At 43.9% G+C, this 17,264-nt stretch overlaps 2 protein-coding genes across 7 annotated transcripts in view; one reads left to right on the top strand and one right to left on the bottom strand.

Moving 5' to 3' along the window:
- By (focal adhesion protein tensin) overlaps positions 1-17,264 on the top strand; it is a 215,089-nt gene that overhangs the window by 33,547 nt on the left and 164,278 nt on the right. The gene's annotated exons all lie outside the window — the stretch shown is intronic.
- LOC143347602 (putative sodium-dependent multivitamin transporter) lies at positions 7,154-12,663 on the bottom strand. The gene is made up of 7 exons (XM_076776911.1): positions 12,520-12,663; positions 11,603-11,734; positions 10,355-10,576; positions 9,865-10,208; positions 9,690-9,809; positions 8,880-9,551; positions 7,154-7,604 (listed from the first exon to the last, which is right to left on the bottom strand). Exons 1-7 carry the CDS (start codon positions 12,523-12,525, stop codon positions 7,352-7,354), a joined length of 1,749 nt encoding a protein of 582 aa, XP_076633026.1. The 5' UTR covers positions 12,526-12,663; the 3' UTR covers positions 7,154-7,351.

The following is a 17,264-nucleotide window of genomic DNA, read 5'->3' as shown; positions in this document are numbered from 1 at the left end:
GCGTTGGGAAGTCGCTTCGATCATCGCGAAAGAATTGCCGAAGGTGGCTCGTGATCTCGAAGACGCTCCACGACTGTCCGATAGAATGCACATACGTATGAGGTCGAGGCACAATAGCCGTTCGAACTTTTGAAGCGTCCCTCGACCCTTCTCTCTTGCAGCCAGGGACCGCACAGTCGCATTTAAAATTGAAATCGTGCCCGCCCTCCCCCCTTCTCTCTCGATTCGCCCGTCTACTCGTGCTATCGTACACTCTCCACGGAATACTCCGCGCCTCGTGCGATCTTGATCATCGACGCTGCTACTTCTTTTTCACCTTTTCTCCCCCCCCCCCCCCCTCTTCCTCTCTCCACTTTCCTCTTTTCACGATTCCCCATTTTTTTTTTTTCTGTTTGCCCCATCCTTTCGTCGCATTTCACATTTCCTGCGGTCGCTCGTAAGCGAACGTCCCATGAATTTGCACGAGGCCACCGATCAGTCTGGCGTTCGGCCAGGACGAATCCTCCAGCAGGCGGATCCTACTCGCGAACCGGTTCATTCATCGATCCTCGACCACCGGCAGACTTCAGTGTTTATGTTACCGCGGTTCGTGGCTCGTACGTTCGTTCCCTGCTTTCGGGAGCCGCGCGTGCGGTTCGGGGCTGAAACATTCCTGGACCCACTGAAACTAGTAGTCGGTTATTCTAGCTGCGCCGCGAACTCCAAAGGAAGTGGCCCCGGCTGCTTGGAATATGTTTCCGAGTGCTCGTAATTCGCATTCAACGACACGTCCATCCCTGGACGGGTTTGCAATTTCACGATACACTCGATGGACGATCAGAATTATTGCGTGCATTAGGATATTAGGCACGCGCGATAGAAATACATTCTAAAAAATTTCACACCTACTAAAGGCAGTCACGGAGCAGAGTCTCGATTTTCTCCGCGACGCGTTACATCTTCTTCCATGGGATTTCCTGATGTTCTATACGTCGTTCGGCTTCCAGTACCGGCAGCGATAGACCGCTAATTAAAGGACAGCTGTTCGTAGCGAAATACCTTTGTCGAGTAGTGGACATTCCTCGCGCGGAAAGATTCCGTTCGGACACGTGTACGTACAAGCTCGCGACGGAAGAAACGCAAGGGAAGATAGCGAAGAAGCGGCACCGGAAAGTCGACTGTTCCCCAGAAGGGACGAGGGGGAGGGGGCGGAGAAAAAAACCGCCTGGTCGTATCCTGGGTCTTGGACGATAACCTATGCAAAAGACAGTCCGTGCGCGGGCTCCGACGTAGGCGCTTCTTCTTCACGGAATTCACGATACGGCCAGCTATGCATTATAGGGAATACGATATCCATCTTGCGTCAGATCCATGGGATCTCTCGTGGCCGCGGCGGCACCTAACCGCAGCAAAACGAGCAAACCGTCCAGCGACTTATGTACGTTCGAAGGAATATCCAGAAGTCGTCGTCCGTTTCGTCTTCTTCATGGCGCGCGTTACAAGCGTGTTCGGTTGCCACGGAGGATGATTCCTAACGGCTTTCTGCCGATTTAACCGCAAAACCACCCGCTCTGGACCTCCTACACCGTCCTTGGTGGATACAGCAACGGCGATGAGCTTCTTTACCACTGTCTCGAGCTACTGGTAACGGTTTGCGCGAACGCGGATTTACAGACAGTCGTGTGAAACGCTGAAACCTAGGACGACGTCCAGAAGGGTAGAGTTTTACCTATAGTTTATCTTGAAACTTCTCAATGAATTGATAAAACGACGCAGTCTATAGATGTTAAAGTCAAGGCCCCTCGGACGGGCACGAAAACTTTTAATTCCATTTCATTTAACGTAATTTGACTTTTCCGCTTGACGATTACAACTGCATCAATTGGACACGAACAGATGGAACAATTAGGTCGCGTCGAAAAACTCCTCGTACAGTCGACAACATTTATCGACAAGGTGACGCCAGTTGCTTCGCGTTCGAACAAAAACAATTCACTGACCATGTCCGAAGATAAGTCTTTCTCAATTTAAAGAAATTAGAATTCAATACGAATAAAATGGAAATAATTCATAAGAAACAAGTTTCTTTCGCTTATAATATTATAGTGTACGATTATGTTCGTTTGATAATCGCGAAAATAGCTTCGCTTCTAAAAAAAATATTGAGATTTACTGAAACCGTGGCATCGTTTTCTGGTGCACTCTAATATTGCTGAATGAAGTGACGGTAAAATTCTGTCGAGCAAAAAGGTATGTCCGTTTTTCGGTCGACTTCGTGACGGATCGGGTAGAGAGTTTCGTGAAAGGCCAGAGAGCCGCGATTGTGGCCAATGGTTCGCCCCTGGCCGTGCAGCTGATACTTCCATCTGCCACGATCTTATTGCCCTCCCGCGCTTATTCGCTGGCGCATTTGTTCGTACTTTGTCGGCACGGTCGTTACACCGGGAGGTGTTCGATGTATCGACCTCGATCGGAGCATTGTTCGGTACCGTTTACAGTCATGGTCACGCAACGAATGCGCCGGCTGTTTGTGCTTGGGACCGGTACATCCCTTTCAGCCGTTTCTCTTGGACGATCCTAATAGGGATCACAAACGTAAGATGTTTTTCCTTTTACATTCAGGATGAAACATTACGTATTCTTTGTGAACGAACAAAAATATTTAATATATTTCGATCGAACGTTTCGCTGCATTTTTAAAAATTATTATTATCGTTAACATCGACCGAGAATCGTTTGATCGAAAAGGTTAAGGATCGAAGCAGAAACCGTAAACTTTTAATTAAACGATTACTCGATGCGGCGCGTGGTACGTACATACGAAGTGTGACCAGAAAACCGGTAGTGCTGTCACAACAAACATGGTCGACATGATGGGGTGTAAAGATATGTAACTTAAGGTAGAAATGTAGTTGTACGATGAGGATAAAGATGTTTGCAGCATATTAACACTTACGGATAAGGAAAGTACAAACAGGTGTGCGATGTAATGAGATAGAAGTTGAGATAGAATTAGGTTGTGAAACAGTAATTCCTTGAACTGAGCCCTTTCACCTTGCTTTCTCTATTATATGACACGTTTTCAACTACTTGGACTTCAAAAAATTCACGAAGAAAATTCAAGATTTTCAGGTTTTGAGGATCCCATCAAAATTATACATAAAATAAAACTAACCCATATCTATGATAGACGAAATAATTCAGTTGCATGTTCTTGTCTCTGTTTCAAACGGACTAAACTATGAAAGGATTAAGATGTGTCGCTGCGAGAAGTAAAAGGATGAGAACTAATGTCAATCATGTCCGTTTCTTGGTCGAGAGATTGATATCGGGAACTATTTTACGGTAGAACGTCAATTATCCGAACGATCGATTATCGGAATAGGAATTGAAACATATGTCACTAACACGATAAGCCGTACATTAGTACTCTTAAACATTTCAAAACCTGTATCCGTTATACCTAATCCTCGAAAGTTGGATTCCGACAGATTGGCATGTAAAGCAGACACCGAGTTAATAATCCGTAGATTATAAAAATTCAATCACTCGAGAAGATATAGAAAACGAACTCTTTTATTAACTTGTTCACCCTTTCAAAAATAGAATCCACGCCGACGCAGAATTCGAAAACAAACCAACAAAAATACACGCAACTCGCGCAGAAAATTTCTTTGGCAGAATATGAAACGGCCAACGTGGGATAATAATGTAGAAAAGGTTAAAATTCTTTTCGACGTGCCATCGACATTTAGAGTATCCTTCGATAAGTTTCTCGCGCTAGTAGTTGTAACTATTGGACGACGAACTTCACCGTGGGAGGAAAATTCGCGGCTCCTGCGAAGCGTGTAAACGCGACGGCAGCGATCGTGTGATCTTGGTGAATGCGGCGAATGTTGTTTACCGATGAGAACATCGCGACTTCTCGCGCTAGCTGGCTCGTCGGGAGCTTCTCGCGATCAAAGTATGCAATTAAATTTCATGCAGGCGACGTTTCGATACGTAAATAAGGTGTTTTACGACGCTGACGTCGCGAGTACTCGACGATGAATAGCCCGGTGGTGCGAGGCGGTTGTAAATCATCGGTTCGTTACGAGGGGTCAAATTCTAATGAATCCCTCCGGTGGCATCGACGACCGTTAAATTACACGAAAGCGTTATAAGCGTCTCGGAAGAAAAGGGCCAACAACTTGCCGCCACTGTGATTTTAAAATTTCTCTTGCAACGTGATATCGTACAGGTCCGCGTTCGTTACAAGATATCTGCTGTCAATTAGGGTTCGATAGTTTTCAAAGGATTAGGAGGAAGTTACTATTTTTCTTAAATGTATTTATAATATAGATAATTATAAGTCGAAACGTTACTAAAAATACGATATTTGTTGTTTCGAATGTGACGAAAATTTCACCGATCGATAACAGGGACCGAAAAATTAATCGGTCGGTGGCCACAGGGACTCGACGCATATTTTTGGCCCCGAAAACCATTGGTGTACGTGGCCAGAAATTGTTACGCCAACCGTTCTGTGCGACGATCGCTTTTAATTTCAAGTCACGTGACATTCGATACGTAAACGCTGCGCGTAATTGGACGCCAAACGAGCAGTTACGCTCTTTTTCCATGGATCCCGTCCGCAATTTACGCGACAAAATTTAAGCACTACGCCCGTATGAACTGCAATTAAACAGATTATAAAGCAGCGTCGCCACTATCCGTCGCGAGGGGACAATTACGCGATTAATTGCGATGACTTTGCTACCGTGAGGACAAAGTGAGAACGAGCGTCGTAATCCCGTGTTGACTTTTTCACGACAGAGGCGCCGTGAATCGTTTTCGGTACGAAATTTAATTAAACGGCGTGTAACGTTCGTTGAAAGCATCCCGCGGAGTGAAAGTACCCGAAAGGGCTGGAAAAAGGAATATCAGCCAATTAACAGCCATAACGGTCTCCGATTTTTATGGAACTCGTCGCTCAGAGAACGTTGGAAAATATTAAACGCGTATTTTAATGGCTGACGTTCATGTCCATGGGACGAAAACGAAATCTATTTGGTATCGTTTTTTTATTTTAATTTTAACGATGTCCCGTTATTAGAAAATTCTGGTGTACTATATCGAGGATTCCATGAATGGATTTATTATTAAACTCTTACGAGGCGATTGCACAGATTAGTTTATTCAGCTTATACGCACTTGAGTACTGAACTCCTTTCTGAAGAAAAATATTCTTGAAGATAAGCACACTTCATCTATAGGCAGGCTTTTCAATCATAAGGGAACTGATATATTGCTCTTATCTAGGGTTATTGGTAATGGCACGTAACATCTAATTAATGAAAAATCTCCATCTCTCTGTCTCGTTTCAGGAAGGATTCATAGCAATCATTTCTTATGCAAGTGAATCATAAATTAAATTAAATTAAGGTCCGCCATTCTGATAAAAAAATCGATAATACATTATATTACGTATATTATCGTCTACATTTTATTTCATACATTAACATTGCATAAACTTCTCTTCGATGAAAAAGTACAACTTGGATGCCCGCGCAAGTAGAAACAGTCCTGTACTGAACAGACACGCCATAGAAATCATATTCAATTCTACGTGTATTCCACAAAAGAAATTCAAATACAATTATTTCGAACGCAAAGCATTATTCAAACAAATGTTATACTACATTTCTAACTTATTTTTCCCACATAGAATTACTGCTATGATTCTAAATAGTGTCTCGTTATTTATCGAATGGACCTCGTATAATTATACATTTAAGGTAATCATTATTGCTCTATCTATCGTAAAAAATTATCTTCCTTTCTGTTTTGGCACAATACAGTCCTCCAAAACCAACTAAAGTAATAATTGCGTAGCAAGCGAAGTGAATCCACCTCCTCCGGGCAGAAACATGATGGAGACTCTGCACGATGACACGATCGTCGAATGAAGTTTAATTAAACGTGTCGCAAGATCGTTCGTGCTCGCGACCAATTGGCCAGAGACGATCATGGTACGAGTTACGGTAATTTTTCGGTGACTCTCGCGACGCGGACGAATTCGTTCCACCGCGGATCGACGCCCAGGCCCTCTGACCCACATGACGCGGGTTTCGCTCGCGGATGGCTAGCAGCATCCTTTTCCGCCAATCGTCGCTCGTTAAGTTGCAAACGAGCGCAGAAAAGGAGTCTGTCCGGTAAATTTAGCGCATGATGAACTGGTCGCGAGCGCATCCCGTGGAACGTTTATTGAATTACCATCCGAGTCAATGAAATCGTTGCGAGAATTAATAATTAGGGGTTAACGACGACGCTGAATCGACGCCTATTTATCTCATTAATGAGCATTATTGGAAGAAACCATCGTGTCGAATCGTGTGTGACGATTAATTTAAATATTATACGAACTCGATCGGAGAGGCTTTTCGGATAATATTATTTTGTATATACATGATACGAACACGACAATATGTTTAATTCTCTGTACAGTTACTCCCACTCGTATTTCGTACACTATAAATTAACTTTGTTTCTTACGACTTTCCATTTATTTTTATCAAATATTTTTCCTTTACGTGATGTTTATAAAACAATATCACCGATCATGGGATTTATTGGTAATCGAAAGTGGCGATCGGTATTTAAAATTTTGAGAATTTAATACATTCAATACTGGTGTGAAAGTAGTTCCACCTATACGAACGCATTCCTACGAGTGGGTTAGATGTTCCTAAATAACTAAAGTCCACTAAGAAACTTTCGAAATTATTGTACTTGAAACTTATCTATGTGGGAACTTCAGAGCAAATTCTCTTGGAAGGAAGACATTATCGTCCATAAGTTTGAAGTCGCTTAAGTTTTATTTTATGGTTCATTTCTTAGAACTTAAGGTAAGACGGTTGTACATTTTCGTCCAGGTCGTAATTTAGAGTGGATTCTGTGGTTGCGTCTAACCTGAGATAAATTCGATAAAATATATTTTCAGACCGAAACAAAATATTACTAACATATTCAGCACAGAGACGGGTATTATTCAAATAAGTTTGAATAAATATTAACGTAAATAATTCCTCGAACGAAACTGTTTTATTTGAATAATTCATCGTGGACAATCGTTATTCATTATTCGCAGTGTTTATTTGTAACGAATGACAAAATACTTCAGGCGAGCGTTGAATATTGCTTATGGTCACTTTCTCAAACTTCGATGGGAATTAAAATACTGACGAGCAACCCTAAACTGATGAACACCATCGGACTTCAAGGGTCTTAAAGCAGATTTTCCACCAAAATATCTACGCGTACGTTCAGCGTAGAATCGGATTAGCAACACAGCGTGCTTCGTATAAACTTATCGTCGGTTCGATTATTCGTTTTATCTTCGATTCTCCAACACGAACAGCTGACTGTTCGTCGTCTTTTCGGCGTCCCGTCTTCGACGCCTGATTCTGGACGCCAAGAGAGGAATGAACAAATTAGGATCCGGTTCAGGCGTATTTTTGTGAAATATCCTCTTCGTGGCCAGACTCGTTAAATATCCGACGACCAAGGTGATGACCAACCCCAAGGGACTGTACCACATGTACGAGATACGGTACAGGTAGAAGTCCGGAGACGCTTGCGTGGTGCTGTAAATCAGAAATTTAATCGTTGAGGAATATGGAAGGCTCGAGAGGAGAGTTTCCTCGTTCCGGTCTTCGTCTCGGATGGATGACGCGATTACTTCGGCGCGTGCCGCGGTGAAAACTTTCAACGCGGAGAGTAAAAAGCGCGATCACGTTGTTAAAAGCCAGGCGAGGAGAAAGGATACATTATGTGTAACGAGGGAACGCGGCGCGGATTTTCAAAGGCTGTAATCGCAGTTTATTAAATCGCAATTAGCCTTCGTTGCCAGTCGTGGGAAACGATGAATAGTTAAGTTGATCGTTTATGAGAAAGCGGCGAGTGGAAAGAAATCGAGGAAGCAATCTCGGCCTCTTAACTGATTATTGCTACCACGGGATACCTCCACGCCCATACTATCGGTGAACGTATTAAAAAATACGATAACGTATCCTAGACCGATCGGGCGTAATTTATATTCCAATTACGGATCCCGCGCGCCATCGAGGCTTTATCGCCCGAAGAAATCTTCCGTTTCCGATAAATTTGCCTCTGCTCTACATTCGTTACGGTTAGAAAAAGGCCCTCGAAAATGTATCGCGCTTGGAATCGCCACCTTTCCTGCCCGAACGTTTCACTAATTTTTTGTGGCAATAACGTTGCGAGTAAATCGACTGGCAACGCGTGTGTATAATTTCCTTATTGGAAAGGAAATCTCGTTCTACGAATACGAGCAACGTTCCTAAAAGCGGCTGGAAGCGTGAATATTTACGATTGTAAGAAGACTTCTATATAGGGTAGTTCTCGGAACCAGTCGTGTTTTGAAATATAAAAAATCAGCTGTAATCGTAACGAGTAAAAGTATGGGATCATCTTTATTTAACTATTCTGTTTATAAGAGTATAGGGTATTATAGAGTATATTATACAGGGTGTTCGGCCACCCCTGGGAAAAATTTTAATGGGGAATTCTGCAGGCAAAAATCAAGAATACCAATTTGTTGATTGAGGCTTCGTTAAAAAGTTATTAACGTGTAAAGTTCCACCCGTACTGAATTTTTTTCTCGAAAGTGCGCAGGATTTCGGGGGTATGTCTGTTCACCAAAAATGATTGTAATTGACTCCCGCAACCGAGAATAATTTTTCCAGAACGATTGGAAATTTTTGATTTTAATTGTTAATGAAATCGAGTAACATCTAGGAGCGATCGTTCGCGAAAAATTAGTCGATTCATTGACTCTGTAATTTTCCTCCTAAATTAGACCCATTTAAAAGATCAAAATACCCAAATTGATTACTTACTTGGTGGGTTCCGAAACTTTTTGGTAATTGTGCAGTGCAGACTCGTCGCATCCGTCTATGGACAGCGGAAGATTCGGTATGGCTGGGTTGCTCTTTGCAAACATTGTCCAGAGAAAGATGGACAGCGCGGTAACCATTCCCACTAATGAACCGGTCTCGTTCGCGCTCTCGATGAACATTCCTAGCGTGAAGATTCCGACAATGGGGCCAGCGATCGCTCCAGAAATAGTTAGCGCTGTCTCGACTAGCCGTCCCATCGATTTGGCCATATACGCCATGGCCAAGGTAATGAAACCGATTACTACGGCGAGCACCTTGCCGATCAGCGTTGCTTTTTCGTCCGGGAAATGTACCCCCAACCGGTGACACGAGGGTTTCACGTAATCCTCCAACGCCACTGCAGCTAGGGAATTCAATACGGCGGATATGGTACTGAGACTGGCGCTGAACACACCCGAGACGAAGACTCCGGTCGTGCCTGGGAATTTGGACATCCTATCGGCCGCGAAGAACGGCATTATCTTATCGAACGACGAGATCTGGCCGGCTGTTAGCGGATCACAGTCCTTGTAAACGGCGTAAAGAACTAGACCAGTGAACGATGTCAGAGAACCCAGAGCTATAGTGAGAGGAGCGCTCAGCAAGAGCGCGTACTGCGACGCCCTCGCGTTCCTGGATATCGAAAGGACGTCCAATATCATCGAGTGCAATACTACAAGGTTCAGTCTCAACTACCTTTAATGTTGAAAGTAATACCTCGCGACAAATGAAACGTGTTTTTGTACAATTCGTGCGAATAAAGTTACATACCTAGCGGCGAGTAAACGTTGCACTTGAATCTGGTTCACGGCGTAATAGGACAAGAAAATGGTGGTGCCGCCGATCACCATGTTCCACCACGTGTGCCGTATCGTCAGGTCAAACCTGAAACTAAAGGCAAAACGAGTTCCCGCGTGAATCTTTTCGGACCTGATCGCGTTCTTACTCGAAGAATTCGATTCGTTCGCCCTTCTGAGCGATGTTCCACACGTTGGACAGGCCTCCGTCGAGCTCGTTGGCCGCGACGCCGAGGACGCAAGCGATCCCAGCAAACATCAGCACACACTGGAACACGTCTGTGATCAAGACAGCCTTGATACCACCTACGGTCGAGTAGAAGGTGCAGATCAAGCCGATCAGAAGGATGCTCATGTCGCCGGACAGACCAGTCGTCGCCTCCAGAGCCAACGATGGCGCGAAGAGAACTACACCCGTGAACAGCACCAGATGCAGGAAGTTCGCGATGCTCGTCAACAATCGGGCTTTAACTCCGAACCGTTTCTCCAGATACTGCAAGGACGGATAATCGTCGATGGGCAACGTTGGACGACGCAATTAACACAAACTCGAGCTACTAACGACGCTAATTCGAAGATAATCGCGTGGTCGAAGAGTTACGTTACAGATTAAAACCGATCCACTGTTCGTCCAATTACCTCGTAGACGCTCATGGTTCTCAGTTCGAAGAATACTGGAAAGTAGAAATACATGATGAACGGTAGACCGGTGAGAATTCCGAAGTATAGCACCGTGAATTGTGTGCCGTGGGCGTAATTTTCTGCGCTGATTCCGAGCAACGTGACCGCCGACACGATAGAGACCGTCAGAGCGATCGCAAGAGTCACGACGCTCATCGAACGATCGGCCGAGAAGTACTCCTGTCGATGGGAGGAATCGTTAGAATTCGGTTAGAAGCAGAATCGATCACATTTTTTAAGCTATTTCGACTTGGGTAGTACAGGAATGATTCTTAAAGCGAACCTCAGGCGTGATTCGTGAGTTGAACGTTTCCGTTCCAACTGGCAGGGATCCTCCTTGGAGCCACCAAAGCGTGAAGAAACGATACGAAAAGTGAATACGTCAACCTTGGAATAACGTTCGTTTTAAGAATCATTACTGTTCTGTTTCTCGCTTCTTTTCTAATTAATAATTTACGAGAATGTGAGATATTTAAATTTAGTCTTGGTTTCAGAAGATATATACACCGAATTTTGCTTGTTTTCTCGTTCGTTCAACTATCACACGATGTTGTCACGATGGGATCGTATCCGTAAAATAGGCCAACGTAAAATATCAGTTATATAATGTCGCAAAAATTCCAGCCGGGCGAAAATTAAATTTAAGAACATTTTTCTTCCCCACGTTCCAAAAAGTCCGTTAAACCAGAAAATTGATGAACCAACGGAAACGATTTTCTGATCATTTTTAAAAGTGAAAACTCCTTATTCGCACCTCGTCAATATTGATCGATCGATCGCAGGAGGAATGTCGTGAAACATAAAAAAAAAGACATTGATTCATGCCGTTCATCGTATATTGTTATTAACACCTATTATCGCGTTGCCGATCGAAGTGTGAGTAGACACTTTTCGCGCCGGCCCTAACTCGAATCGTAACAACGTTTCAGCGTTAATTAATGTTCCCTGGTCATTCGCGGAACCGCTCTCGGTAACCCGATAAATTAATAGCGGCCGATAGTTGGCAATTTGTGTCGATAGCAATATTTATCGCGCGGCGCGATCGATCGGGCCGATAACGGTGAAAGATCTCCCTCGAACACGGGCTCCGTGATCTAAGAACGTGCCAACCAGGCAACGATTCGACCGCCGTTTATCGCGGATATTGGATCGCTGGCCTACGTAGACTCGATCGTCCGTGTCGAAATTAATTTTCCAGAGCTTAACCTCGACTGTTCGTTGTCTGCCGCCGGTGAATCGGTAGTAGATCCCGATGCTGGCCGAGATCGACAGCATTACACCGATGACAAGATAATCCTCCCATTGCAGCGTCGATACGCTATTACCCTTGGTCTGCGCCTGCAAACGAATCCTCTTTTCTGATACCCTCTCGTGTAAATTGCTGGTTGCACCGATAGCTTCAGTCTAGGCAAACCGACAATTAACGCTACGTCGCTTCTCGCGAGATTCTCTTTTACAACAAAAATTTTCACCCTCGATCGACACCGTTCATTCGATCCGAACAATGAAATCGTAACGGACATACACGTGAACGCGGTGACTCGAAAATTCGTTTAACACCTGTGGAGTTATCATTACAAAAAAACAAAATGAAAGATCTGGTCTAGAACGGTAATCGAGCAAAAATTACCATATTCTACTTCCGTATGGTACCATGTCCTCGTTAATTCGCGATCTTTCATTCTTCCTAGAGTATATATTTGCGATTGGTTTTCTCCTTTTATGAATTATTTAATACACTAGTGAATCGAGAGCACCGTACGTATCGGACTAAGTATTCCAAGTATTTAATCCAGTCGAGCATCGTTTGGGATTTATTTAGAAGCCCTCGAGAGCACTCGAGCGGCAGAGTGAAATATTCTTTATCGCGACTGGGGTACTTGACCCGAAAAAATAGATTCTAGTAAATTACGGCTATAATTATGCTGGTTTTATGATTAATTTCTCAGGAAGCTACGAACGGTCAATGTAAATAATAAACGGTGATAAAAAGTTTTAAGTTTCATAAAGCTTCGAATGTTCTATTTTTGGCCCGATCGCAAATATAGGGAACGACCCGAGAAGAAAGCCGCGCAGGCAAGTTTCTCGTCTGTTTCAATGTTTTTTATGAAAAGAGCACTCACGTCCATTTTGCGGGATCCACTTGTACGTGTACGATACCATCAATTCGTGATGCACGAGAAATTCGATATCACGAGGTTGTTTCTTCCTGGATCGTTCCGCGGCGACGAGGCGCAGAGGGGAAAAAACCAAGTCCGAAAACGGCGTGATGGCACAATAAGAAAAAAGATAGACGAACGCTCGGAAGGAACGATCCTTCCAGGACTGCGTCGCTCGCGTGTTTTGCGGGCAAGTGTCGTCGTATCGACGCGCGGTAAAGAAACGAAGAAGAAACCGTTCCGTTACATAAAGGTTGGCTCAGCATCTTTGCCGTCGAAGACACGCAAAGCTTGGACATTTTAGCGAATGCTTGGAAAAAACGATAGAAAATCGAGAAATACGTAACCGACTAGAAACAGCGAAAAGGCAAAAACAACGCGAAAAAAGATAATCTCTGATACCTTTAATTTCTATTCTCTTAAAATTTAATATGACACTGGACGTTTATGCAGTCGAAAATACGAGATTGCATTGTAAATGGAGCTGGGAACGAAAGTGTTGAGCCGGAAGAATCGAAGACCCTGTCTCGAAGGCGGCGTACCTGTTGACAGTCGATTGAAAAATCGTTCTTATAATTTAATAACTGTTTAATTATGTAAAGCCGATAGCGTTCGTTAGCCTTGCGAAATAACCAGTTCTGCGGACGAGAAATTTAAGCGTCACGAATACTTAGTCGCGTAAAGGTTAATGAATTCAGGATAAAGGGGGATTTTTGTCTGTTCGGCGAATTCCTGTCGCGAGGCGAAATAACGAGAGCAAAAACCACACCGGAAAGGAATATTCAGTCGATGCAGGACTCGATCGTGAAGCGTTATCGATCACGACTCGGCTTCGAAGTCTTGTAATTGGAAGCCAATGAACACGAGGCACAAGAAAATAAATGGTTTCGCAATGAGCTACAGAAAAATGGAGAATGTCGGAGATTTTCTGTGAAAATTGTTCGTCTCCGACGTCGATGCGGGGTTCTACGCCATTGTTGCGCTGCCGGTGCATAACAATTATCCGCAAGACGGTAGCTTCTGGCCGTAATGTAATTTCCTAGCATTATCAGGCACAATCGAGGAGTCATTGGGTATTGTTCCGGGAAGAGAGGCAACCGCAGGAATGTACACCGACAATGGGAATTCCAGGATCCGCGGGAGAGATCGATCTTTATCGACTGTGTGCAAAGGTAGATCAAGATAGGGTGTGTGCGTTTCGGTTATATCTAATCCCATTCGGGGATGCGATTTCGCGTCACAAAATTCGAATAACCGTGGGGTCTGTAAGTAAATTTATATAGTAACGTCAGTGTATAACTTAATAATACGTCGAATCAAATCTATATACAGTTATTCGTATTCGTACATTATAATGGCGACTCGCTATAAATTAAGAAAATTTGTTACGAATTGAGCCGTTGTTTTCGACACTGGTACAATATTTTTCTTACATACATTATGTTAAAACCAATAAATAGTGACAGGGAAATCAATCATGGAGGGCTGTTTCACTGAAACTTAAACACTAATATTCTGTTTCTCCTTGACATTAAGAACCCGGGGGTGGATCCGTTTAACGCGCGCAGATCGGTCAGCGCGCTTCTTCACGGTTTGCCAAGTTAAATTTATTTTCTCCAACGTAATTGCACGATGTCTCGTACCGGAGGTTAATAGAGATCCCTGTTGAGCGTCGTCCAATTTTCGACATTGTTACTTGACCGTTGCGTTGACTGGCTCGTTTTACGCCGATGCTATTGCCAATGGAGAAGAAAGACGACGGACGAAGAAAAAGAAGAAAAGGAGGAGCCTCGTAAGTGGCGAATTCCCGTCATTATGTCGTTAGTCGGACGCAGGACGACAGCAGGCTAACAGTCGGTTAACTGGCTGCTGAACTTGATCGGCCAATCGTTGACCTGCACGGTCGATCGACATTTACCATGTGTTACGCGCTTTCAACCCCGCTTACCTTCAACCCCGGTGCATTTAACGTCCATCGCGAATACTCAAAAATGCAATAGCTTCGTGATTCCTCCTCGAAAATGAAATGTTGAACGTTCCAACTAGAAATAACATGCAGGTCATTGTAATCCTCGTAATCTAATTTTCGAACTCGATGAAAGTTCTACTCTTGAAAAGAAACAGAAAAAGATTCGATTTTTACCTCGTTATGCAACGGATCAAAAATCGATTAATCATTCGAGGGTTATTCGCTACCTCTACCGTGGTATTTGGCATCGCTTTGTCCAATCTTGGGTCACAGTGGGGGAACCACGACCTTAAGGGACCAATCGAGTTTAACCCGGCTGTAGTCGAGGTTCAGGTAGCGACCATTCTGAAATATTAGATTTCAGAAGATGAAACGTATATCCTGGGGATAAAGAAAGATTCTTGGAACAATTTTCCCCGTCCCCCGAATTTGTAATATTAAAGCGTCCCTCGAGCGACCAATTCGTTTTCACGATTCGCACAGAAGGAAGTGCAGCGTTTCCATCGAGGTGAAAATAAATCTTGGGATCGTGAATTCCTGGATTCTTCTGGCAACCGTCGCGCTACGCTCCGCGAGTCGCCCTCCAGATTCCCTTGTTTAGATAATCACGGTGTCGTGTTTTCACTCGTGGCTGCTTCCCCTTTTAGTTAGTTAGACGGAGGAAGGTGAGACACACTCTTAGATTGAAGATCAGACGTGCTTTTGCTTAAAGCACGTGCTGCTTGCAGCCGTAAGGAGAATCTCGTTATTATAGTTGGATACTCAAAGAAAGACGTCTTGAGGGACACTTCTCGAAACGTCTCGCATATGGTAATTTAGGTCTCTCGTGGGAATTACGCTCGATGTTCCGTGAGCAACCAATTTAATTTTTCATCTCCAACGCGAGCCCACGGTGTATTAAATTGCAAAATGGTACGAGACTTTTTAATTTCTTTCTTCGCGATAGAAATTTTCATATTTCAGCCTGTCTGGTCGCTGATTTACAATTCTTCCATTGATACGAACATTTTAAAAATCGGTTTTAATGCCTCGATCGTAACGCAAATTTAAATACATTCTGTGCAAAGCATCGAGTCAAACACGGGACTGCGATAAAGCTATTATCAGTTTATAGTACTCGTCTGTAAAAGATTCTGTACATAAACCGATCAACCATCAACGGAATATCGAGATGTCGAATTTCCTCGGCTCCAAACTTTATTGGTGTTATTATCAGGACACGTGTGCCATAGAGAGTGGAGCATGAAAGCACTGCCATATTTGTCCCCTCGAAAGAACAGTATAAAACGTATGTGTCTGAACTTACGTGTCGCGTTCATTTTTATGCGACTTTTTACGGTCGAAAACATTCAGAAAAATAGCCAGGCTCGCAGCCGTTCCACTTAAAGCGACACTTTACAATGCAACGCATTTTTTGCGTCACCGACAGCCGGGTACGATAATTCCAAGGCCTTAACGTTTCACCGTAGCAACCGCCTCGTTGAAACGGACAATGTCGAAAAAATGGCTATTTTCGGTACTCGCCGGGAAAAGAAAAATTTCTACGCATCAAGTATCTGTGCGTTCTCAGAAAAATCTGACAACAATAGTTTAATCGACGAAGGGCACAGATATTTCATCTATAATAAGAAAAAAATTTGGCCAAGCATTCGATCGCTCGGACAGTTACTTCGCCTAAAGGTTTTTCTTCATCGACGAGTTGCAAAATGGCCAATTTTCGACATTGTCCTTCTGAATGAGGCTTCGCCGCGTCGATAATACGCGATAGAACGGGAGAAATCGCATGCCTGCTATTGTTCGAGCCCACCGAACGATGAGTGACGATCTGATAATGAGTCCCCTCTCGTGCTGGCTGGTCGAGTCCCTATAATTAATTAACGACGAAACCGCGGGAGGCTTGTTTCACGGTTACGGTGTTTTAGTCGATCCGCGCGTGATTCTATACGTCGGTTTCGTGGCCTTAATTAATTCGACGCGTCCAATTTGCCCGGCTACCGTCGTGAATTGTCGTTCAACGCCCTATTAATGTTACGACGATTCGGCGCACCGTTATGACTCGCGGCAATTAACGCTAATTAAGTATTCCAGCGACGACACCGCGTCGACGCGAAACGAATTTGCTATCAGCCACCGTTCCACGGTTATTCCAGTGTACCGACGATACCCTGACACGCACCTAATCGCATCTAACTCGATGAACACGTACCTAAGGTGACGTGGACAAATTGCATCGGGCATGGTAAACACGTTGGCGCACCGACAAAAATTGTAATCGCCGCGGGTAGATGGAGAAGGTGATCCCTCGATCATCGCCGTTGTGAAACCAGGTTCTCTTGGAATATACACGGTACCGGAGCCACTTGAAACAGACCACCTGCATAACTTGTCTATTTTTCGAGACGGAGAAAAATGTTGCTGGAGTTGCATACTTGGTTTCTAGGCGAACGTGGCGCGATGCCATTTTCTTGATTAGAACGAGGGAAATCTGCGACGTGGACGAGGCATTCTTTGACGGGGCGAAGCTTATGGTTGCAGGGCCCGTCGAGTAGAAACAAAACTGGTCAGTCATTTAAGGTCATCACGTTTCACTAGTAGAAATTTTGTAGAACGCGACACGATCGATCTTATTTTACGATCTGTGATTCTGCGAAAAGATCGAGAAGGTAAGTGGCACTGTTGAGCATACCTTTCGAGACAAATTCATATCTTCGTTATCCTTTTGAGTTTCTGCGCGTAATTG

Source organism: Colletes latitarsis, chromosome 11, assembly GCF_051014445.1.
Source record: "Colletes latitarsis isolate SP2378_abdomen chromosome 11, iyColLati1, whole genome shotgun sequence".
NCBI lineage: Eukaryota > Metazoa > Arthropoda > Insecta > Hymenoptera > Colletidae > Colletes > Colletes latitarsis.
The sequence above is the reverse complement of the archived record's forward strand: the minus strand, read 5'-3'. Positions and strand labels throughout refer to the sequence as shown.

Bases quoted from the DNA above. Each gene is read 5' to 3' on its own strand.
- LOC143347602 (XM_076776911.1), bottom strand. The intron at 10,577-11,602 runs GTTAAGCTCTGG...TCCCATCGACAG, and splicing joins GCAGACAACGAACAGTCGAG to GAGTACTTCTCGGCCGATCG. The intron at 9,810-9,864 runs GTAAGAACGCGA...TTTTGCCTTTAG, and splicing joins GAACGAATCGAATTCTTCGA to TTTCAGGTTTGACCTGACGA.